The sequence below is a fragment of the Nicotiana attenuata genome, chromosome 3, assembly GCF_001879085.1.
Source record: "Nicotiana attenuata strain UT chromosome 3, NIATTr2, whole genome shotgun sequence".
NCBI lineage: Eukaryota > Viridiplantae > Streptophyta > Magnoliopsida > Solanales > Solanaceae > Nicotiana > Nicotiana attenuata.
The window spans coordinates 68,973,563-68,997,148 of NC_031991.1; the positions used below are offsets into that span (position 1 = coordinate 68,973,563).

At 39.0% G+C, this 23,586-nt stretch overlaps 2 protein-coding genes across 3 annotated transcripts; both read right to left on the reverse strand.

The window, feature by feature from the left end:
* On the reverse strand, positions 15,424–16,190 carry LOC109224705 (oleosin 1-like). The gene has a single exon (XM_019389231.1). The coding sequence runs from the start codon at positions 16,108–16,110 to the stop codon at positions 15,604–15,606; it is 507 nt and encodes a 168-aa protein (XP_019244776.1). The 5' UTR covers positions 16,111–16,190; the 3' UTR covers positions 15,424–15,603.
* Positions 17,534–21,687, reverse strand: LOC109224032 (putative AC transposase). Of its 2 annotated transcripts, none has more exons than XM_019388573.1 (6): positions 21,357–21,687; positions 21,184–21,240; positions 21,029–21,103; positions 20,496–20,729; positions 19,348–20,234; positions 17,534–18,736 (listed from the first exon to the last, which is right to left on the reverse strand). In XM_019388573.1, the coding sequence occupies exons 3-6, from the start codon at positions 21,066–21,068 to the stop codon at positions 17,825–17,827; spliced, it is 2,073 nt and encodes a 690-aa protein (XP_019244118.1). In that variant the 5' UTR covers positions 21,069–21,103; positions 21,184–21,240; positions 21,357–21,687; the 3' UTR covers positions 17,534–17,824. The 2 variants fall into 2 exon arrangements, with proteins under 2 accessions (XP_019244118.1, XP_019244117.1); XM_019388572.1 differs by having other exon boundaries at positions 21,029–21,107.

Consider the following 23,586-nt stretch of genomic DNA (forward strand, 5'->3'; position numbering starts at 1 on the left):
GTCAGCATCACGTTGGTTATTTGAATATTGCCCGCCCGGATCTGGGGCGGAACAATTGCACTCGCGTAGCCTTGGTTGGGAAGAACTCTAGGAGCCACTCTTGGAGGTGGCGGAGGAGGGTCTGGAATGTTCTCATTTGCATTGGCCTGGCGGCCTCTACACTGTCCTTGAGGTGCAAGAGGCACCTCTTCATCACCATTGTCATCAACCTCTTCCCCCGCAATCACGTTTCCAAGAGGGTCATTAGCATTTAATGCCATTTTGTACCTGAAGTTGTGACACACACAAATTAGTAACAAAGAAGGAAAGAAGAACAAAACACAAAACTATTTAGATAGATAGCCAAAACCATTAGCTCCCCGGCAACGGCGCCAAAAAGTTAATCGAGGCCAACCTTGCACTACTATTGAGTAGTGAGAGAGGTCGAAGCAGCTTTTACCCGATTTAGGGTCGGGATCGATTGCCACAGGGAGCTAGATATTGGAGTTGGGCGTCTATCTAAAGTGGAGTTGTGTATTTGCTCCAAATTGCACTTCTACACATTTTTTGTTTTAATTATGATTCTAATTTTATAAACTACAATGCTCAATGAAACTACTATAAGCTAGGATTAAACTATTGCGAGTTGTTCAAATGATTAAAAGGCACTAGGGTAGTGACTTTCGCCTAGGTGGTCAATTGACGGATTCTTGAGTCTAAAGCTAGATTGATACATTTGGGGAGTATGATATAACCATTGCTCGATTCTTCTCACTCTATACCTCTCGGTAGTTCGAGTGATTTTGCCCGAATTGACTTTCTCAAGACCAATTGGGTATGCAAATTTGCACAAGCAATTAAGGTTCAAGTCGGGTATTACGATCTCTCGGTTTAACCCTTTAATTGGGGCTATCAATTCTCTTGAGTACGCCCCAATTCCTTGTTGGGCTAATTTTAGAGACTTAGGCTCTCTTTGTCAAGAAGAGCAAAAGTCAACTAAACAGAAACTAGTGTATGCAACCACTAATTCAGCAATAAAAAATAAAATTAGCCCAAATATCAAACACCCATAGTCAATCAAGCCCTAAAATACAAGACCTATCAATTACCCACACTAGGGTTGAGCCACAACCCTAGCTGATGGGTCTAGCTACTCATAATTAGAGAGAAAAACAAAGAAATAGATGAAGATAAACTCACAAAAATTAATTACTAAGAAGAACTTGAAGATTCAATGGTAAATTTAAGCTAAAATTTCTCAAAACAGCAAAATAACCCAAGTCACGAGCGCAACTCTACGTACAAAAGTATTTGCCTGACCTAAAAATGGAAAAGAAGCTATTTATACTAAGCTGACAAATCTGGACAAAAATACCCCGCAGTGCAGACCGCAAAAAATTACGTGCGGCCGCACTAGGGCTCTGACTTGACAAAACTGCTCTCTGAACTTGGGCAATGCGGAGCGCACAGAATCGAGTGCGGCTGCGGTGGCTTTTAGTGCAATCCTCATGAAATGGAGCGCGGACCGCATTGGTCTTCAAACCTGGATTTGGCAACTCTCTGAATCTTCTTTCTGCGGACCGCACTAAATCGAGTGTGGCCGCATTGATCCTAGTGCGGACCGTACAAAACCTCGTGCGGCCTCTCTGAACCTCACTTCTGCGGACCGCACAGAATGGTGTGCGGCCGCACTGGCCCTGTTTTGCCTGAGCTTTGTCTTTGTCTTCGTACTTGTGCAAGTTTCACTCCTTTTTGAGCTGATCTTTGACACCTTGTCACCTTGTTGATCAAACCTGCAATCAAGCACAACCTCTGAGCCTTTTAGGACTATTTTGTATACATTTCTAATCAAAACTTGAGCATGAAGGAATGTAAAATGCATCATATTCCCTAGTTATCAACGTCCGAGAGAGGAAGGTACGTAATTTCCTATTTACTATGTTAGTAGAACTCTAAGCGACGCCGAAACAAGGTATCCTCACATGGAAAAATTAGCGCTCACTTTGTTAAGCGCCTCCATAAAGTTAAAGTCGTATTTTCATGCCACCTCGTATGTGTCATAACTTCTTACCCACTAAGGAACATTATGCACAAACCCAAGCTCTCGGGATGGTTGGACCCTCTTTACGGATGGTGCCTCGAACGTAAAGGGGTCCGGACTCGGCATCGTGTTGAAGCCGCCTACGGGTAACATAGTTAGGCAGTCTATTAGAACTGTGAAACTGACTAACAATGAGGCCGAGTATGAGGCCATGATTGCAGGTCTAGACTTGGATAAAAGACTTGGGGCCGAGGTGGTCAAAGCTAAGTGTGATTCCTTCCTTGTGGTAAATCAACTCAATGGAACGTTCGAAGTAAAGGAGGAACGAATGCGAAGGTATTTAGACAAATTACAGGTAACGCTGCATCAATTCAATGAGTGGACCCTACAGCACGTACCCCGAGATTAAAATAGTAGGGCCGATGCTCTTGCTAACTTGGGGTGATTGGTTGATGACGATGAATTCAGCTCAAAAACAGTCGTACAACTCATGAATTCGGTAGTGGAAAAAGGCCATGCCGAAATAAATTCAACAAGTTTAACTTGGGATTGAAGAAAAAGATACATTGACTATTTGAAAACTGTAAAGTTGCCCTCAGATACTAAAGAATCGACAGCTCTACACACAAAGGCGGCCAGCTTCAGCCTGTCCGAAGGGACTCTGTTAAGAAGAACATTCGACGGCCCGCTCATCATATGCTTGGGGCCGGGAGATACCGAATATGTCTTGAGAGAAGTTCACGAAGGCACCTGCTAAACCATTAGGGGGCAGAATCTTCGGTTCGGAAGACAATCAGGGGCGTCTATTACTGGATCGACATAGAGAAAAATGCAAAGGACTTTGTACGAAGATGCGGCGGCTGTCAAAGATACACACCGATGATCCATCAACCCGGAAAGCTACCCCATTCGGTCTTGTCCCCATGACCGTTCGTGAAATAGGGAATGGACATCATTGGTCCCATACCGCGGGCACCTGGTAAAGCTCAATTCATACTGTTTATGACCGATTATTTCTCTAAATGGGGCGAAACTCAAGCGTTTGAGAAAGTCCGGGAAAAAAAAAGTCATTGACTTCATTTGGGACCACATAATGTGCCGGTTCAGGATACCGGCCGAGATCGTGTGTGATATTGGGAAGCAATTCATCGGTAGCAAGGTAAACAAGTTTTTCGAAGACCACAAGATTAAAAAGATACTCATACCCTATCACCCTAGTGTGAACGGATAAGCAGAATCTACAAACAAGACCATACTCCAAAACTTGAAAAAGAGGTTGAATGATGCTAATGGGAAGTGGAAGGAAATTTCCTCCGAAGTCTTTTGGGCGTACAACACAACTCCAAAATCTAGTATCGGGTCCACCCCATTTTTATTGGTCTACGGTGCTGAAGTATTAATAACGGTCAAAGTGGGAGAACCGAGCCTCAGGTTCTGATATGCGACCGAAGAATCAAACGGTGAGGCTATGAGTACGTGCCTGGAACTATTGGATGAAAGACGAGAGGCCACCCTAGTCCGGCTGGCCGCCCAGAAACAACGGATAGAAAGATATTACAACTGAAGATCCAACCTCCGACATTTCAAGATCGGGGACTTGGTGTTAAGAAAAGTAACACTGTATACCCGAAACTCGAATGAGGGAAAGTTAGGACCAAATTGGGAAGGACCATATCGACTCGTCGGAATTACTAGCAAGGGCTTGTACAAACTCGAAGCGAGAAACGGTGCACCACTACCAAACAACTAGAACGTGATGCACTTAAAGCGGTACTACTGCTAAGGTACGATCTCATTTACTTTTTTTTTTAATATTATGAATCGGGCTAACACTTGCAGGCAATAACCAAAGGAGAATGTGACTATTAGGTCTCAAAGTACGCGTTGCACTATTTTTCTCTTAAACCGGTTTTGTCCCTAATGGTTTTTTCAGCAAGATTTTTAATAAGGCAACAATAAATTGTGCTAACATAGATTCGAAAACTGGTTTTAAATCGGAGTCAATGGGCGCATCAACAGTATCCGAGCCCTGTCAAGATCGACCTCGAATACTGGGGGCCATCACCCTCGGGTTTAGTTCTTAAGCAAGGAAAGAAGGAAACTTTGTACTTGAACAGCTTAGGCTCGGTGGTTAGGATTTATTGTAAGGGACAAACGGTCAAATGAACTGTGCCCGCATAGGCCACCATAGCCATAATACAAACTTTTACACGCTTTCGATCATGTACTTTACACACCAAAATGAAAGAAAGTTTCCACCTTGCTATTACGTATTTTTGCCTCTTCAAACATAGAGCCTAAGGGCTACCCCTATTCGAGGACTATCGAGCCCAAGGCTATCCCTACTCGGGGACGGTCATCCGAAATAAGTTCCGGCAACTCGGGCTACCAAATTCCGTAGGCACAAAACCTATATCGACTCTTCGGAATTACCATCAAGGGCTTCTACAAACTCGAAGCGGGAAATGGTGCACCACTACCGAACAACTAGAACGTGACACACTTAAAGCGGTACTACTGCTAAGGTACGATCTCATTTACTTTTTTTTAATATTATGAATCGGGCTTACACTTGCAGGCAACAACCAAAGGAGAATGTGACTATTAGGTCTCAAAGTACGCGTTTCACTATTTTTCTCTTGAACCGGTTTTGTCCCAAATGGTTTTTCCGGCAAGATTTTTAACGAGGCAACATTAAGTCGTGCTAACATAGATTCGAAAACCGGTTTTAAATTGGAGTCAATGGGCGCATCAACAGTATCCGAGCCCTGTCAAGATCGACCTCAAATACTGGGGGCCATCACCCTCGGGTTTAGGTTCTTAAGCAAGGAAAGAAGGAAACTTTGTACTTGAACAACTTAGGCTCGGTGGTTAGGATTTATTGAAAGGGACAAACGGTCAAATGAACTGTGCCCGCATAGGCCACCTTAGCCATAATAAAAACTTTTACATGCTTTCGATCATGTACTTTACACACAGAAATGAAAGAAAGTTTCCATCTTGCTATTACGTATTTTTGCCTCTTCAAACATAGAGCCTAAGGGTTACCCTTATTCGGGAACTATCGAGCCCAAGGCTATCCCTACTCGGGGAGTGTCATCCGAAATAAGTCCGGGCAACTCGGGCTACTAAATCCCGGAGGCACAAAACCTATCAGATAGTGCCTAAACACGAAAGGTTACGGCCACCCCTAAAAATGGCTCGGAGACGTCCAAAGCTCATAATCAAAACATAAGGCCTTTATAAAAATATAAAACCTGCTAAAAGGTTACCCTCGGCAAAAGCATCGTCTAAAATCACTTAAGCATCTTGGGAAAACTGACGGTCACGCAGAGTTTTCAAGGCCTCGAGCAAATAAAGTTGCATCGAGGTTAGGCCCTGTTCGGACATATGAAAAACGAACGACTTATTTCTACATTTGATATATTCCAGAATGTATTTACAAAGGCTCGATATAAACGGCCTAAAAATAAACAAAAAATATACACAAGACAAAAACTAAAAAATTTCTAAGTCATTCATGACTGATCTTCACCGGGGCCCGACTCATTGCCAGAACCGTCGGAGCCGTCGGAGCCCCCAGAATCCTCAGAGCCTTCGGCACCTTCAGGCTCGGAAAGTTTCTTTGCCTCGGCCTCAAGCTTTATTGCTTCCTCTATCTCGGCCGATAGGTCGAGCCTCTGCGTGGATTTCTTCGAGGGTCTCTCTTCGAGATAGCTGCCTTATATATTCGGCATTGGTCTTCAGGCGGGCCTCAGCTGCTTCGACATCGGCCTTGTATTGGGCCACCATCTCCTCAGTGTCGGCAGAGGCTGTCTCCAGCTTGGACTTCATTGCCTTTTGCTCTCTACTGAGGGAATTCTGTTCTGCGACAGCTAAGCTCAGCTGTGCTCGGAGATCTTCATTCTGCTAAGCTTGCTTGTCAGCTTTCTCCTTTGCCACCCGAAGTTGAACCTCTACCGATGTCATCTTTGCCTGGGTGGTTTCCTTTTCCGAAGACAGCAGATCCGTCTTGATCTTCCACCCATCGGCCATTGCTTGGATCTCATTCATCTCCTTTCGGAGTTGGTCGACATGGTCGATCTTCTGTTGGACCTGCGAGGTTTTGTCGTTTACCACTATGACTAATTCCTAGTTTATTACTTTAAAGACCTTAACCTTTTCGACCAAATCGGCATATTCCCGCCTCAGGGATGATGCTTCCTTCTGAGCCATATCCAGCTCGTCCTGAAGGTCCTTGATGACCCCGTCTTGTTGCTCGCTGAGGATCTTGTACGTATCCCTTTTTTGAGCCTGCTCCTTGAGCTCAAGCTCAAGTTGATTGACCTCGACACGGTACTGGAGGAAGCTTTCAATGAAGTACCGAGGCCTACTAAACAATGAAAGTCGTGAGAGATATCCAAACCTAAGTAAAATACAAAAAGACGTAATGATGCCTTACCTGGTTTAGCGCCTGTTGCGCCTCATTGAAAAGACACAGCACGTCCACTTTGTTTATTTTTGCCTGGTCCCCTCGGTCACCAGGCATCGGAGGTAGCTGGCTACTCCCACGAAAGTAGATTGAACCCGGGCACCCTCCAGGACAGTAAGGATAACCGATATCTTGCGACCGGGGGTCCACACTCGGAGCGGGAAACTGATTAATCAATTTTGGGCTCAAGCTCGGCCCACCAGCTTCCAAAGATGTATCCTTCTTCAGGACTTCTAGGTTGCCCAGCCCAGAAAAATCTTCCAAAGTAGACGAGTCCACTCCATTAAAGAAAGAGTAAAGGGGATCGTCTGCGCCATCAACCCCTTCATTGGACTTCTCTTTTCCTGCTTGGGCCTCCTCAAGCATGGACCCGGTGTAGGAGGGCGTCCCCATAATTTCAGTTACACCGGGCTCTTCCTTCGGAGTGGAGCCGGCGTCTTGGGGGGTCCCACCCCCTTTTCAATATCGACCTCACGTGTCTGAGGGATGTCGGCCTCACGAGTCTCCCCCTCGGTTGTCGCCTGCTCCTCAGAAGGGGTCGATCCATAGGCGATAAAAGTCTCATCTTCTTCCGACTCATCCCTGTCCGGAGAAGCGAATCAAAGTCTGGCACCTGGGAGCTGGTGCTCTTCCTGGGCTTGCGAGCCACCCTCTTCTTTGGCTTCACCCCAGGACCCGGGGAGCCCGAAGGTTTTTTTTCTTCTCTTCTTTTCCCCCGCGGCAGCCCCGGGCTGTCGCGTAACAGAGGGATCAACGGACAAGGATACGTCCTCTTCCCCTTTCCAAAGCCTAAGCTCGGTGGTCTTCGGCAAACATGTAAAAGAAATAAGAAAGTTTAGTCTGATGTGGGTTAAGGACACGATAATAGCTATTCGAAGGAGAACCTTACCATAAGAACAGGCCTCCCACTGGCCCATCAAAATCTTACACTATGAGCGCTCGAAGTATAAAATCTGTTTGCAAATGCCTTTGATCCACTCCTTAAACCGGGGGACAGCATTTGGAACCCGGGCAACAGCTGCACGATCACAAATACGAATGATGAGAAAGAAAATAAAGAAAAATTGACACTTAGGAAGGGCTGTACTTACGAGATATATTCCACTTCTCGGAGAATTGCATAAAATTGGGAAGGACCAGATCTTCGGTCTTCACCCGAACGAAGCACCCCTGCCAGCCTCGGTCTCGGTCTTTGTCAATACTTGAAAAGAGGGCCTTGCTGGCCTGGCGAGTGAGATTGATTAGTCCCCCTCGGAAAATTCGGGGATAGTATAGACGGAGCAGGTGGTCGATGGTGAACCGACGAGACTTGGTGTTATTCATAAAGTAACGGAGGAGGATCACGATCCTCCATAGAGATGGTTGGATTTGCCCGAGGCACACATAGTACGTCTTGCGAAAATCCAAAATAACAGGGACTACCTGGCCTAGTGTAAACGGATAAGTGTAAACACTTAAATACACCTTCACGTGAATAGTAATAGCATCCTCAGGCCCGGGGATTACTAGGTCTCTGTGTTCCCATTAACAATCCTCTCGGACCGCGAGAAGGACGTCTTTGGTAACGAAGCACATATACCTCGATGCTCCTTCACCCCGGTCCTATTTGGGTGAGGGTTTCTCGATCTTGAAGTCATCCGCAATAGAACAGCACCCGGGAATAAACATCTTCAAGGGGACTCGAGAAGCAGTTCCGTGGCAGTCGGCTCGGTGGAAGCCACTTCGGGAGTAGCCATCTCGAGAACAACTATATTCGGAGCGACCGCCTCAGTACTGGCGGCCAGTTGGGAAGATGAAGAGGCAGCCTATTGAGGGACTGACTTTTGGATGTTTTTGCCATTACTATCTGAGAAAGTTTGAAGCTTGAAGAAAAAGAATGGAGGTTTGAAGGGACAAGTTTGAAGGTTGAAGAACAGAGTATGAAGGTTCGAAGAAAATCTGGGTAAGAACCCAAGTACAACTATGAGAATTTGAAGATAAAGGATAAACATATGAAGGTTTGAAGGAAATTAGTGATAGCTAGAGAATTCGAAGGTAGAAGCTTGATCGGACAGTGGAAAAAAACAGGGGATATGAGCTTTTATAGGGGAAGCACGCGACGCTTCGCATTCGGAGGCAACTAGCCGATAGTTGACACGTGTCCAAAGTCAAAACGATGCGACTGATGGGACATTTCTACTTCTTCGTCGTTTCGGTTGTAACGGACGGAGGAAGGAACCAGAGAACATCTATCGTTTCTCATTATTTCGGAATACTTGCTCTCTGAGAAACGAGGGGACTATCTGTATACAGGTTAAACCGAGGATAACGAGCACCCCGATTTCCAGGTAGGGCAAATGAAACAAGGACGTAACTGCAAGAAATCGAAATCAGAGCTAAGAGCCTCTCGCATCAAGGCCCGAACAAAATACCTGCCCTCAGAACCATCGAGACCACACCCCCGGATTTGGTTCGTATTCCAAGACCTCTGAAATCATTACCAAACGTCTGCACATAATTAACATAAGGCCGTGATATCCGTGCCCAATCGGATATCATGGCGTGGATTTCGGCCCATATCGGTAACAAATCAGTGATTAGCGAATGGAAGATTTTACCTTTCTTAGAATTGTGCTTAGGACAAAACCCCCCTGCTATATAAAGTGGAGGTTTATTATTCAACAGACACGGTAACACACATATCAAGGCAATATACATTTATTTTCTTTGCTCCTAAAAGTGATTCAACAACAACAATAACATATCCGGTATTATCCCACACAGTGGGGTCTGGCTCTTAAAAGTGATTCAAAGTCCTTAATTTTGCTCATAATTCATCATAAGTGTTTGGCTCCGAACCGAAGGCAGGTTAATTTTTAAGCTCATAACCGAGCCCAGACTCAACACTACCACTAGTTTGGCTGTTTATTCTATCTTTAATTTGCTCATCTAACGTTATTAATCACTTGTATTGAATTAGTCCACATATCCTTAAAATCGTGTATAAATTCAATTGTTATCCATTTTTAAAGGTAAACAGTTATATAATTTATCGTCAAATGTAATTGATTCAAAGGTGAAAATAAGATCCAGCTATTTGATTCAAAGGTAAAATCCCCCTTTTGTATAAAGGGGGAAGGGGGGGGGGATTATTATTCAACAGATGCGGTAACACACATATAAAGGAAATATACATTTATTTTCTTTGCTCCTAAAAATGATTCAACACAACAATATATCCAGTATTATCCCACACTGTGGGGTCTGGCTCCTAAAAGTGATTCAAAGTCCTTAATTTTGCTCATAGTTCATCATAAGTGTTTGGCTCCGAACCGAAGGCAGGTTAATTGTTAAGCTCATAACCGAGCCCAAACTAAACACTACTACTGGTTTGGCTGTTTATTCTATCTTTAATTTGCTCATCTAACGTTATTAATCACTTGTATTGAATTGGTTCACACATCCTTATAATTGTGTATAAATTTAATTGTTATCCATTTTTAAGGGTAAACAGTTATATAATTTGTCGTCAAATGTAATTGATTCAAAGGTAAAAAATCAGATCCATCTATTTGAAACTCTTTTATACATAATTAAAACAACGAAAGATATTATGAACCGCGGGTAAACTTTATAAAAGATCATATAAGTATGCCTTTTTTTCATCCAAGTCATATAACTTTGTTTTCTCATACAAAATTATAAAACTTTCACTTACTCACACAAAATTAATCGTTGGAAAACACATTTTTCGGTAGTATTTTATTATATTTTTTATTTTTTATTCTCAGTCTAATAAATATTAACTCAATCAAAATAGTTAGTGTATATATATATATATATATATATATATATATATTTAGTCTCTCTTTAAAAATAATAACGATAAAATATATATTTATATATGTGTATTATATACATAAAATATATATTTTTATATATTTTTTGGCTATCGAATATCAGTTTCGGATGACCTATCAATTTTATGTATTCTCCTTATATAGGAATGACCCAATCCAACCTGACCCAATACTCATGTATATAAATTAAAATAATACTAAAAGTGAGATCCTTCCCCTGCAAAAACCTAGTTTGGAATGCTTGAGATTCTCACAAAAATAAAATTAAAATAAAAGGTATAATTAGAGAGCGCTTAAAACAAAAATTCCACCAATTTGAATGGAAATCTTGAAAGAAAAATAAAAGATAGAAGTATCATGTTTTGAAAGATACACTTATAGTATTAATTTAATTTATATATGTGGCTATTGGGTGTCCGATTGGGTCATTCTTATTTTAATTAGATTATTATTTATTACATTAAAAATAAAAAATAAAAAATCGTGGAATAAGAAAATACTATTGAAAAGTTATATTTTCCGGTCACTATGATTTTTGGGTGAGTTAGTAAAGTTTTATGATTTTTGCGTGAGAAAACATAGTTTTTGTTATAAATAGAATTCTATTTAAGGTGAATGTCTATATTTTAGAGAGATCTTAGGGTTTGTTACTTGGTGGCTAAGTCACTTTTTCCCTATAAATAAAGGGTTCCATTCCATTGTAATTTATCCCAAATTCAATAAAAATTCCCTCTCCCTCTTTCTCTGCAATACTCTTCTTCTTCATTTATTGTTTTATAACACGTTATCAGCACGAGACTCTAACTAATTGAGTAGAATCTTTGGGATTGATCATAATGATTGTCAATTGTTCTATGTATTTCCTTCATGATTATTCTGGATTTAAGGTAAGTATTTTACCGTATTTTTTTATTTTATTCTATAATTTAATTTTAAAATACAAGCAAAGACAATAAATTTTGATTACAACTAATGGAGTTTGTAAGAAATTATAACCACCCGAAGTGGTAAAATTTCTATGTCTTGCCATGATCAAAGTCATGTATGATCGTGAGGACAAAAAGTGAAAGCCCGTCCCATTGAATTTGCTTCATTCTCATTCCCTTAAGAGAATGTGATAGCAATATGTGATAAGTCTGCAAAAAGACAAAATAATTACCGTGAAGGTGTCAATGGATGTAGACGTGGCAATAGACGAAATTATAATCGTCATCATTGTGATAATGAGAATAATAAGGATTCTCAAAATAATCCTTCACTCTGTGAAAGTAATATTTGTCATCGATTTGACATGAGATTTTATAAAGCACATACAGATGATTATGGTCCATTCATGATGTGAATGTGACAACATCTGATTTATGAATACATATTCATTCTTGAAGAATATGAACGTGCTAGTGGTAGTGAATATACCACACTCACCTCTAGAAGGAGGTTTGAGATGATATAAGAAAATAATGTCATTATTATGGCATGAGGTCATTGGTCACGTACCTATTGCACGCCAAAATATTTCGGTAATGTGATTATTAAAGAATAACATTAATGCAAGAAACATATCTTGCATATAATTTTGACCATAACCATAATGGTATAAATTTCTCTTTAAAAGAGATATTCTCCATATGGATGTTGATGGATATGTGGTAGTACAAAATTAATTGAGAACTCTGCAAAAGCCAATTATACTATTTTGGAGAAACACAATTGATTACCAATAAGGTATTGTGTTGTAGTAAGTCTCAAAGAAACTTATTCATTTTCCAAAGTATAGCGAAAGCGGTTGAATATATTGAGACTATAAATAAAGGAAAGATTTAATATCTTTTATTACTACAATTTGCAACGGGGTAATATGTATGTGAAAATCTACCCGCTTTATTCTCCAATTTGTACTAAACAAATAAAAGAATACCACACTAAAGTGGATGTTTATTGATATAAAAACCCATATCATAATAAACTTGGAGTTTATTGATAATTGCATACGTCATGGTGTAAACTGAAGTTTATCAATATTGATAATTTATTCAGTTGGCATAATTGGTTTAGCCATATTAATTTGAGTATGATGTGCAAAAATTAAAGAGAATTCACATGGGTAAATATTAAAGAACTAGAAAGTTCTTTACTAATTCTCTTATGTTGCTTGTTCTTATTAATTAATAGACCAATTAAAATTGGGATTGAATCCCATGAATGCTTGAAATATTAAAGGTGAATATGGACCCATTCACCTGCCATGTATACCACATAAGATGCATCTATGAGATGGTTACATGTGCGATTATTATTAACCCGCAACCTGGCTGGTGTTTGCGAGGTAACTTGCTCAGTAATTTAATTTCGGGCATAATTTTCAGATTTTCTATTCAAGATAGTTCATCTTGATAAGTTGGTTATAACACAATTGGTTTAGCAAAATAATTTATTGAGTGCCTCCACTTAATATCTAAACAATTGCTTATGAGAACAAAGTTATCTATATCACATTGATATAGGTTACATACGAAAGTATATTACATTCTCCCCTCACAAGTGGTTCAGGGTCAGGAACCAAATAATCCCATCTTATTATTATTGATGTGCGGTGTATATTTTGATTAATACCATAACGCACAAAGGTGAATTCTCAAAGTTGAGAAAACAAGTTAGTTTTTCTAACATGAGGGGGAGACAAGATAAAACATTTGAGAAAAAGTTACGTGGAATGAATTATCATTTATACATCTAGATCCTCGAATAAAATAATATGAACTTGAAGTTCATAAAAGGATAATTCATTTGCAATATATTTCAAAGCATGCCAGACGCGTTTGCTGACCCAAAGAAAGTAACTATATTCTCACTGCAAATGCTCCTATTAGAATAAGTCCTAGAAGGACAAAGCCTATGGTACGCTTAAAGCATATAGACAAATCGGTTTCAAATAAACTTCTTGATAAAGAAGATGAGCAAATGATCAAAATGATCATAATAAAGGAGTCAAGTGATCTAGAAGATCACATGACATAACACTTCATAAAATCTCATGAGAGATTCAGGTACCTGAATATATGAATGAAGAGATCTCTATGTTATGTCTTTATGAAGAAAAAAAAGAAGGTTGGAACCGATATAAAATGTTCGTTGACGACATCTATGATAGCGCTAAATATATATGAGGATCTTAAGTCTAGAGAAACAATTCAAGTAGAATTGGTTTCATATGAAAGACATGTAGTTTTGAACATGTAGTTCAAATACTTGAAATTGAAAGTATAAAGTCAATGGTATGTGCAATCAGTTTTCGATATCTTATATGTCTAGCATGACATGAAAACTTGAAATGCATCTAAAGTCTACTATATGGCTTATATGACTTAACTTGTATGACAATCCATGAAGGATTTAAGTTGCTTGAAGCATATACAATTCTTGATCTTGAAGTACCACTTCCTCAGTGCAATTTGTGCACAAATGTATCTTTCTATAACTATAGGCATGATAATATGATAGCAAGAGCTTCACCTCTATGTAAAGATATTGAACTGACGATTCCAACAAGATCATATGAAGACAATTCATCTCTATCAAGAATGATGATTTCAAAGTGCAATATATTCATTCAAGTTAATATGCCTGATTTGTTCATCAAATCTCTACCAAAGATGTATGAATATGGTGCACAAGATTAGAATGCAAATGCTTAAGGATGTGAATTGATGCTCTCATCAGGGGGAGTTAATACGCGTTGTACTCTTTTTCCCTTAAAAGGTTTTGTCCCACTAGGTTTTCCTTGCAAGGTTTTTAACGAGGCAACCAAAAGGCGTATTGTTAGATATGTGTACTCTTTTTCCTTCTCTAGAATTTTTTCCCACTGAATTTTATTTTAGTTAAGGTTTTAACGAGGCACATTATCTGTTGAATAGACATTCAAGGGGGAGTGTTATAAATAGAATTCTATTTAAGGTGAATGTCTATAATTTAGAGAGATCTTAAGGTTAGTTACTTGGTGGCTAAGTCACTTTTTCTCTATAAATAGAGGGTTCTATTCCGTTGTAATTTATCCCAAATTCAATAAGAATTCCCTCTCCTTCTTTCTCCGCAATACTCTTCTTCTTCATTTATTGTTTTATAACAGTATAGTTATATGAAAAGTTGTGAAATTTAGTTGATGAACCGCATAATTATTTGGTCAACAGTTCAAATAATTGATGTGAGAATACTGTATCCATTTTCCAAGGGAAAAATCACAAGAAGATCCAGTTCGACTCACTTTCAAGTCCTAGCGAAAGCTTCAAAGACCAACTATTTCTCTTATCAATCGTTTTTTCACGAGGGTTATTAAACTTTAATTTTTGAATTTTCAACTTGTGAGGGACTTATTATTTGCTTCAGTACTCGATAATATTTATATTCTAAATACACAACAATGTAAATATTTGTGTGCTATCTAGTTTTCGAATTATTGTTCTTTCTATGTATTTGATGAACTAGTTTATACAAAAATATTTTACTCACTAACTGCTGAACAAAATTATGCGATGGTGAGGGATGAACTAATTAATTAGCTTGATGCGCAGAGTTAACCGGCCCTAAGTAGCTGTGAAATACCGAGATGCCACGTGTGGAACATTCCCATTCTATAATTCGTTATAATAAAATTACTACCGTACACGTCTATATCATTAACGATTCCCCACCTATAAGTGGATACGTGTAAAAAAATTGCCACATTGTTGATAAGCTTTGAGGATACTGGATTGCAATAAATATAATAAAAAATTACTCCCTCCGATCCAAAATAAATAATTTTTTAATTTTTTTTTGTGATCCAAAATAAATAATTTTTTCAGATTTCAAGAATGAATTAATTATTGTTTTCCTGCATTGTCCTTGAAATAAATGATGTTGAAATATGTGTTAGGAGTATTTATGTGAGATAGTAGAATTTAATATGGTCAATTTTATTGATAATTAATGCTAAAAGGTGGATTTCTTAATTTGTGTGAAAATATCCAAAAAAATCACTTATTTTGGACCAGGGAGTAATAAAACATTATATTGTTTTCCCTAGGATTTTCCTATTACCCATGTGAAATTCCAGATTAACAAAAAATTTAAAATCCACCTTGAATAATTCTCAAAGAACATCACTGCATTCTCTTAAAATAAGAACATTACAGAGATCCGATTGATATTAAAAAAAAATTCAAAACCGTTACTAAAAGTAACATGCATGATCGAGGAAAAAAAATCCGATTCGAGCGGCTTGTTGAGCGGTTCAATTAAGCACCGGGAGCTGCATCTTTCACTTTACTATGAAGATACCCACCGTATTCTCTAGCGTAATCCTTCACATGGCTAGCCGTATCAGCAATCCGGCTTCTCGCGTAATCAACCCGGTCTGAACCGGGCGGGTGGAATCCCCTGAAATACCTATACAGCCAAGAGAGAGACGCCAAACTTGCGACCCCAAATCCACAGACAGATAAGAATCCAGCAATGGCTATGAATAGAACAGTACCCACAGGGACCCAGATGGGGCTAGAGATAAGGACCAAAGGCGTGAAGAAAATAAGACCCAGAATAATAGCCGTAAGAGTTAAGCCAGTGAGAAGGAGCAAGATTGCCCCGGAGATAATAAGGGTCAAGAATCCGACAAGTTGGGTTGAATTTGGGACATGTTCTTGTAATTTTCGGAGAAACGAAGGGGTTGTCATGTTGCTGTTGAAACCTGCGGATCTAGTTTGTGGCCTTTGTGGACGACCGTAGCTTGGTTGTTGTTCAGCCATTGTTAAGAGGAGAAGAAATCGACCGTACTGTTTGTCTGAAGGAAAAAATGGGAGAGTTTCTTTAAGAGGAAATTAAATATAGAAGAAGTTAAGAAGAGGATTACCGGAGAAAAGGATGGGGTAATGTGACACGTGTGAGGAAGTTGAAGGTTGCGTTTACATGCAAGAGCACACGTGGGGAGGAGGGAACACTCATAGATATGCTTTGGGAAAGTGGGAGAGATTTGGACCTTTTCTCTTGCAGATTCATATTTGGAACGTTTAACGGCTGATATGCTCAAGTTTTAACCAGATGTATTCCTAAGAATTTGATTAGGGACATGTTTAAAAAAAAATTGACTTTAAATATAATAGTTTTATGATTATAAATTACAACACTAAGGTTAAAATAAAAAAAATTAATGTTAACCTTTTTAATAATAAAAGTTATCTCATTCCTTTTGAAATATATTTTAAAGAAGTATCATATAAAATTAAACAAAATAGTATACTTATATTGAATGGCCAAACAAAGCTCGGAGTTTATCGAGTAACATGTTTAAATTTGAATGGCCAAACAAAACTAGGGGAAGTAACTGCGTAGATTAAACTACCTCGCAACGATAAAATATTCAAGAAGCCAAAGGTGAATTCCAATGTCTAAAAGAATCATTTGTAGGGAGAGAGACGTGCTTGTTTAGTCTGCCACATCTACATTGAGCACACATGATTGCAAGTTTTGGTATCTAGAGATAGTGGTCTAGTGGTCAATTAAGTAAGTTCAAAATCTTAAGTGTCAGGTTCAAATTTCAATGGACGAAAAATACTAGGTAAGTTTCTTTTATTTGTGTAAACTTTTGGGGGATAGAATTACCTAATACCTCTTCTGTGGGAGGTAGCAAATATCTGGTAGAATTATTGGATGCAAGCAAACTTACCATTATCAAGTCGCTGATTGGCATCATCTTCCTTTGATGTCACACAAGAGTCACTCGACATGTTCACTGACCTTGGCACGAAGCAAGTTGAACTCTGCTTACTTATGCCTTCATCACTTTCTGTAACTTGTACTCTCATGTCCTTTACCATATTTCTCGATACGTCTGATTCATTGACATTTGCATTCTTTCGGCTTGGCTAATTAGAGTCTTCAACCTTGTTCTTCTTTTAGGCATTCTGTAGCTCTTGGACAACATGATCATCCTTGTCTGAAAACAGAAAAGGTGAAAGGAAGAAGGGAAAATAAAGTTAAAAGAGCATACAACAAGTTTAATTATGGACTTTTGTATTTTAACTGGTTTCCTATGTATCATAATTACGTCTTTGTATCAGATTTCTGCATCTTGAGCGACGCAACATCACTGGTTAAAGGATAAAATACACATAAAGAAAAGTTCATGCTTTTATACACATAAAGAAAAGTTCATGCTCCAGTTTGCACATTGAAACTAAAGTAGCTGCTAATTCAGACTCAGTTAATGAATTTTGATAGCCACTACACTGTTACCAGGACTTGAAGAAAAAATTGTTATGTTGAAACACAGGCACCACAATTCCTAATTCCTAAGAACATAAATTCATTGTCTTGGGTTAGGCTTCTCTCTATTCAAACCTGTACACTAACATATGATAGATCTACATATTACATAGAACACAAGTTTGGCCTCTGGTTGGAAGTTTATCAACCAGTCTATGGTCTCAATTTGGTCCTTCAGTTTCATCAATCAAAAAACTATCATGATTTCTGTTTGTTGTCGGAAGTTGTTGTAGTATTTTCAGCTGCTGTAGCAGTTGCCAATTCCATTAACCTCTCATAATCAATTTCAGTTGATTTATACTTCAACTTAAATCCCCCTTGCATCCATGACTTTACACAATGCAAAGATTGGGTGCTCTCATAGGGTGTTGAGAATCTCTGCTTATCTATCTCATCACCTTTGCTGCAGAAAAGGTCTTCAGGCGCCAATGCAGTTGGTTGTACAGCCAAAAAGTCCCGAGCCATCACCGACAAACGTGGGTAGCGCGTACTGTTCACCTTCCACCATTCCAAGACATCTGTTGGTATTGGAGCGGGAGGCTCTGATAAATATTGAGTGAGCTCATCTGTGGCAGAGGACATGCTTGACCTACGTTTCTTACGAGCAATTTCTTCTGCAAAAGAAACGCTCCCTCCATCTTCTAGCTCCTGTGCAGCGTAGGGACTGGTGATAGCAGAAAAATGACTGGTGGAATAGTTTCTTATGAAATAGCTTCTGGCTTCTTCCAAGTAATCTTCGGAGTTGAGTTTTTCAGGAATGAGCTCAACTTTTATTCTTGGATCAAGTATTGCAGTCATATATGTGAAAACATTGCAAACCTGGTCGTTATAGCTTCGGGCTTTTGTAGCCATTTCTTCAGCAGCACTCTTGAGCCAGTCAGGGCTGTGTCGAGAGTCTCTACAAGCGGCAATTATTTCAGAAATGTGATCCATGAAGAAAAGAACCAAACCAACTGTTAGTACTTTGTTTGTACATATGTCATTGATGGTTTTATAGAAAGGTTCCAAATATGCATGCATTATATTCACAGCATTCTTCTCCGCAGTGTTCAGAAGCATACTGCCTAGTTCATCATACTTCCGGATAATAGATTCCATTGATTTACCTGCCTGCATGGCAAAATATAATGTAGGTCATTGCTGATCCGTAGACTACATGTAAAAGCAGAATCTAGTTTTCAAATCCAGTTCGTCTTTCCTCCTTAAGATGGTCGTGGTAAATAACAAAATGATCAGCCCATAACTCAACAATGTTGGCATATTTTTGATAACCAAAGTAGTGGTTTAATTGGAGCAGCCCATCAGGCATTTGTTGGCAATGTTGGCGTATCTACGTGTCTTGTGCACAATTTGGTAAGAAATCAGCCCATAACTCAATAATGTTGCCATATCTACGTGTCTTGTGCACAATTTAGTAACTAACGGATATCCAATCATAAATTGGATGTTAGTGAATGATATTATTTTCAGTCCAATCACAATACAGGTTCGATGTATGTTTTTAACCTTTTAATCTTGTCCTTAAAAATTTTACTGGGAGCTCGTAACTTGAGATTGAGGAGCACATTTAACAAGAAAGAACAAATCAATGCAATGTCGAGAATCTTGTTCTTGATTATATATATAAGTTAGATGTATGTTCTTATATTGTTCTTAAGTATTTTCACAATCAGCCAGTAACTTGAGATTGAAGAGAAAAATTTAACAATAAAGAAGAATACCTTCCGCGCAATGTCTAGCATCTGATAATTGCCACTCCAACGAGGCGAGGCATCAAGAGGAAGTTTCCAATTGCCTTCTTGATAAGCATTGCAACATTGAAGAAAATCCTGAGAAATCTCCAAAGATGTGTTCATCTTTAAGACAAACTCCCTTATTTTGGAGATTATCGACTTCGTAGATCTTAGTCCATCATTTATGATTGAATTCAGAGTATGAGCAGCGCATGGTAGGTAGTAGAAGGAACTCATTTTCTGGTTGTCCATGTCTTCTTTGAGTGTATGGCATGCATGCAGTGCAATTGGACTATTATCGTGGGTGCAACAGAGAACTCTGTTGTCAATATTATACGTCTTAAGGACCTTTAGTAGAGCATGAGCAATTTCAGCAGCCCCACAAGGAGAAGATATGTGACAAACATCAAGGAGCATCCTCTGGAAATACCAATTTTCATCAATCCACTGGCAAGTAATACTCATATAGAGGAGTTGCTCGTAAGATGTCCAGAAATCAAGAGTTATAGAGACCTTGGAAGAAACTTGGTCTACTATCACCCTTACATCTTCCTGCATGCTTCTAAAAACTTCACAAAGTACTGTTTGGAACTTGTCTCTGGGCCACAATTTTACTGTTGGGTTGAGAAATTTAAAGGAGTTCAAAAGCCAATGTTCGTCCAATGTAGAAGGAGGTAGAGATGAGAGAATAAGCCACTGAACGAGCAACCAGTTTAAATGATCAAGCTCCAACTGAGGTATTATGGCTTGAGATTGAGGTTGAGGTTGAGGTTGAAGCTTCTTGGGAATAGTGACTGGTTGTGGAGCAGGAGTGGCAACATTAACTGTTATATCATATCCTGGATGGCGATTGCTGAGATGTCTTCCCAAGTTGCCTTACAAAAAGGAAGAAGAACGTCACGGTCTACAGATACTACCTAATATCCGTATTAAGCATGATCATCGTAAGAACTTTTCACCAATATTTGGAATAGTATTTCCATAATCCCGATTCTGCAGATCACATTTGATGTAACCAATTTTTTTTTTCACCACACCCCTCACCTCTTTAGTTTGAAATTGGAGTTGATTCTAGTTTCTAGAGGCTCACATGAAAATTATGCATTTCTCTCACTTGAGAGGAGGAAATAAGTTACCTGTGGCAGTTGCAATCGAATAACTCTGTCCACAAAATTTACATCTCCTAGTTTTCCCATCTGAAGCTGTCTCAAAGTACTTGAGATACACTGATGTCATGGTCTTTTTCCTTGGTTTTGTTATAGGAGCAGCATTTCCTTTCTCTGAAGTCCCCATCCCCATATCTATAGGTTCTACGTTTGGAAGGATTGCACTTGTAGCTTCCACGACGGCAAGGGATTTGGGTTCCATTTCTGTTCGTGGGAGAGCGATAAAAAAGAGGATCATATAAACATAGAATATGCAATAAGCCAAAGGAGGTCAAACAGAAACAAGTCTTAATCGCAAATCAATTGGGGTTGGTATATGAATCTTGCATATCCACTGCTAAATTCAGAATTATGTACAATTTTCTGATAAAAATAAGGAAGCAAGTTCCTTTCTGTTATTGTATTCAGAATGCTCTAAGCAAAATGAACATATTTACTATCATAAGAAAGAAAATGCCAGATAAAGAAAATGCATGCAAGATCATAGTGGATTAAAAGTGTACCTTTTAAGGTCTTATAAGCAGTGTTAACACTCCAATCCATCACATTCCCAGCTCCAGTTTTCCCACTTACTCTTCCTGCCTATTTCATACTTAATAAATTCTTAAAAGAAAATTATAATTTGTACCATAAGAGTAAGAGTTGTAATGATAAATACCTGAAAATTCATGAGAGACAGAGTAGAGATATCTGTTGGTTCCAAAGCTTCAACTATCTGCAAATGAATTTGGAAAAAACAGAGGTTTAATAAGGATTTGAAGAAAGGGTTGCATGCATTTAGGGTTTAAGTAGAGAGAGTGAAGAAGCAAAATCAACAGCAAATCCACTTACAAATTAGAGTTAAAATTTGGAAATTTAACTTGTCATATGAGTTTTGAATCCCATTTTGTAAGAGCTTTAGAGAGAGAAACAGAAAGAGATAGAGAGAGAAATGGGAAAGAGAATAGAAGGAGGAGTTGCAGGGAGGGAAGAAATGGAGGGAAAGGAAAGAGAGAGGAGTTGAGTTTGAAATGGAAGAAGGAGAAGCTGAGAAGAGAGATCTGAGAGTTGTTAGTAGTTTGTAAGCCAGATAGATTAGAGTTGAAAGCCGATCCCAGATCCGACTGACTGCTAGAGGAGATGAAGCTTCAGCCTTTAGTTGGTAGAGCCGTCACGCCAAATGCTTTCCTCTTTTCCCTTTTCTTTTTCTACTTTTTCGAGAAATTATTAGTCTATTTTTAGTATAGAGTGTATAATTCTTTAAAATAAATTTTAATTCTAATTACTTAAAAATAATAATCAATAAAAATTATTCTTTAACTTTTAAAATACAACAGTAATGAATTGCATCTTTCTTTTTGTACGAAAATAGTTTGCTTTTATAAAAAAAAATCATAATGATGGTATTCGGATCTTTATGTACCAAAATTCAGGTAGATCGAAAAAAAATCATCTACTAATTTTTTATTTCTTTGTGTATTATGAATATAGTATACGGTAGAAGTTGGGGCTACCCGATTTCATTCTTTATCGAGGTGGGAATATCGCGTAAAGGAGTTAGGACGTCGAGCTCAGAATTGAAGCCTCTTTTCGGACCGAGGTCGACATCAATCGCGATCGGAGAGAGACAGACTCCGAGTGACATCATTATATCTTGATAACGGAAAAGGCGAGATATCCGCGATTGGTCGAGGATCGTGGCGTGAATCTGGGAACGGATCAATCCACGGCGGTTAATTAGATGTTAATATGGTTTCCTACTATAATTAGGAGTGTACCTTATTTAGGATTCCTCTATTATATAAAGAGGGATCTCATTCATTTGTAAGGATTCAATTTCACTACTAAGAATATATACACTCATTATTTTCCTGCTATTTCACTTACTGTTCATCATAGTTGCTTTATCATTTACTATTCTTACTATCTTGCCTCGAGACTACCCCAAGTCGAGGTCAAGACCAGGCTAGCATATTGGTTTGATTTATTTTATTCTCTAATTTATTCACTTATTTTCTTGCTTATCAATTGGTATTGGACAAAAATCACATATCCTTAAAACCACAATATAAGTTTAATTGTTATTCGAATTTGACCTTACTCATGAAGAATCAGAGCAAGGTAACAATACGCCAAAAGAAGGGGTGTATCAGGCCAGGAGTTATTTGGAATTGACACAGAAGTCGATAATAGCGGGATCGACGGGACCTAGCGTGAAAGGGTAAGTATAAACACTTAGAAAACCTTCCACGTGAGTAGTTATATCCTCCTCGGGTGTAGGAACCACCAACTCTGCGTTTTCTCAGTGGCAGTCCTTTTTCACCTTCTCGAGATCGCCTTCGGTTATCGAGCATATGTATCTCGACATGGGCTCACAGCGGCCAGGGATCGAAGAGGGCTTTTTAATTTTTAAATCAGAAGAAAGGTCGCATGACCCGGGAATGCACTCTTCGATACGTGGCTCCACTGGCGTTTTATCATTGGCCGACCGCGGTGAAGAGGTATTTTCCTTTTGTGGGACGTTTTTGGAGGGTTTCACCATTAATTCAGGTAGAAGGAAGTGGAAAGAGGTGAAACTTGGTGTTCTTGATACTAACAAAGTCGACTCAACAGGTGGTGAAGAAGAGATGAAGAGAGTAAGAAACTTAGAAAACTTGGTGGAAGTGAAAGTAAAATTTTGATTCAACCAAAGAGCCTATATTTATATATTTACCGTGACGATTCGGTGGTGCTAGTGGCCGACCGTCCACGACAAGCATTAATGGTTTGGGGAACTGTACTGACGGGATGTTTCGATCGCCTCAATCGCTTACATCACGGGGATGACATCATTATCGGGGTATCCAGAAGATCGAGGATCAAGTCGTTTCTTATCATTTTACTCTAAGAAACTAGGGGACTATCTGTATACCGTAGAAATCAAGGCTACCCGATTTCATTCTTTGATAGAGGTGGGAATGTCGCGTAAAGGAGTTAGGACGTCGAGATCAGAATCGAAGCCTCTTTTCGGACCGAGGTCAACGTCAATCGCGGCCGGAGAGAGACAGGATCCGAGTGACATCGGTATATCTTGATAACGGAA

What these genes read in the sequence shown, in the direction of transcription:
- LOC109224705 (XM_019389231.1), bottom strand. Translation starts at nt 16,110, where the DNA reads ATGGCTGAACAACAACCAAGCTACGGTCGTCCACAAAGGCCACAAACT.
- LOC109224032 (XM_019388572.1), bottom strand. An exon ending in TGCTTATAAGACCTTAAAAG is followed by an intron (nt 20,730 to 21,028) that starts GTACACTTTTAA and finishes TCCCACGAACAG; the next exon opens with AAATGGAACCCAAATCCCTT. An exon ending in TTCGATTGCAACTGCCACAG is followed by an intron (nt 20,235 to 20,495) that starts GTAACTTATTTC and finishes CCTTTTTGTAAG; the next exon opens with GCAACTTGGGAAGACATCTC.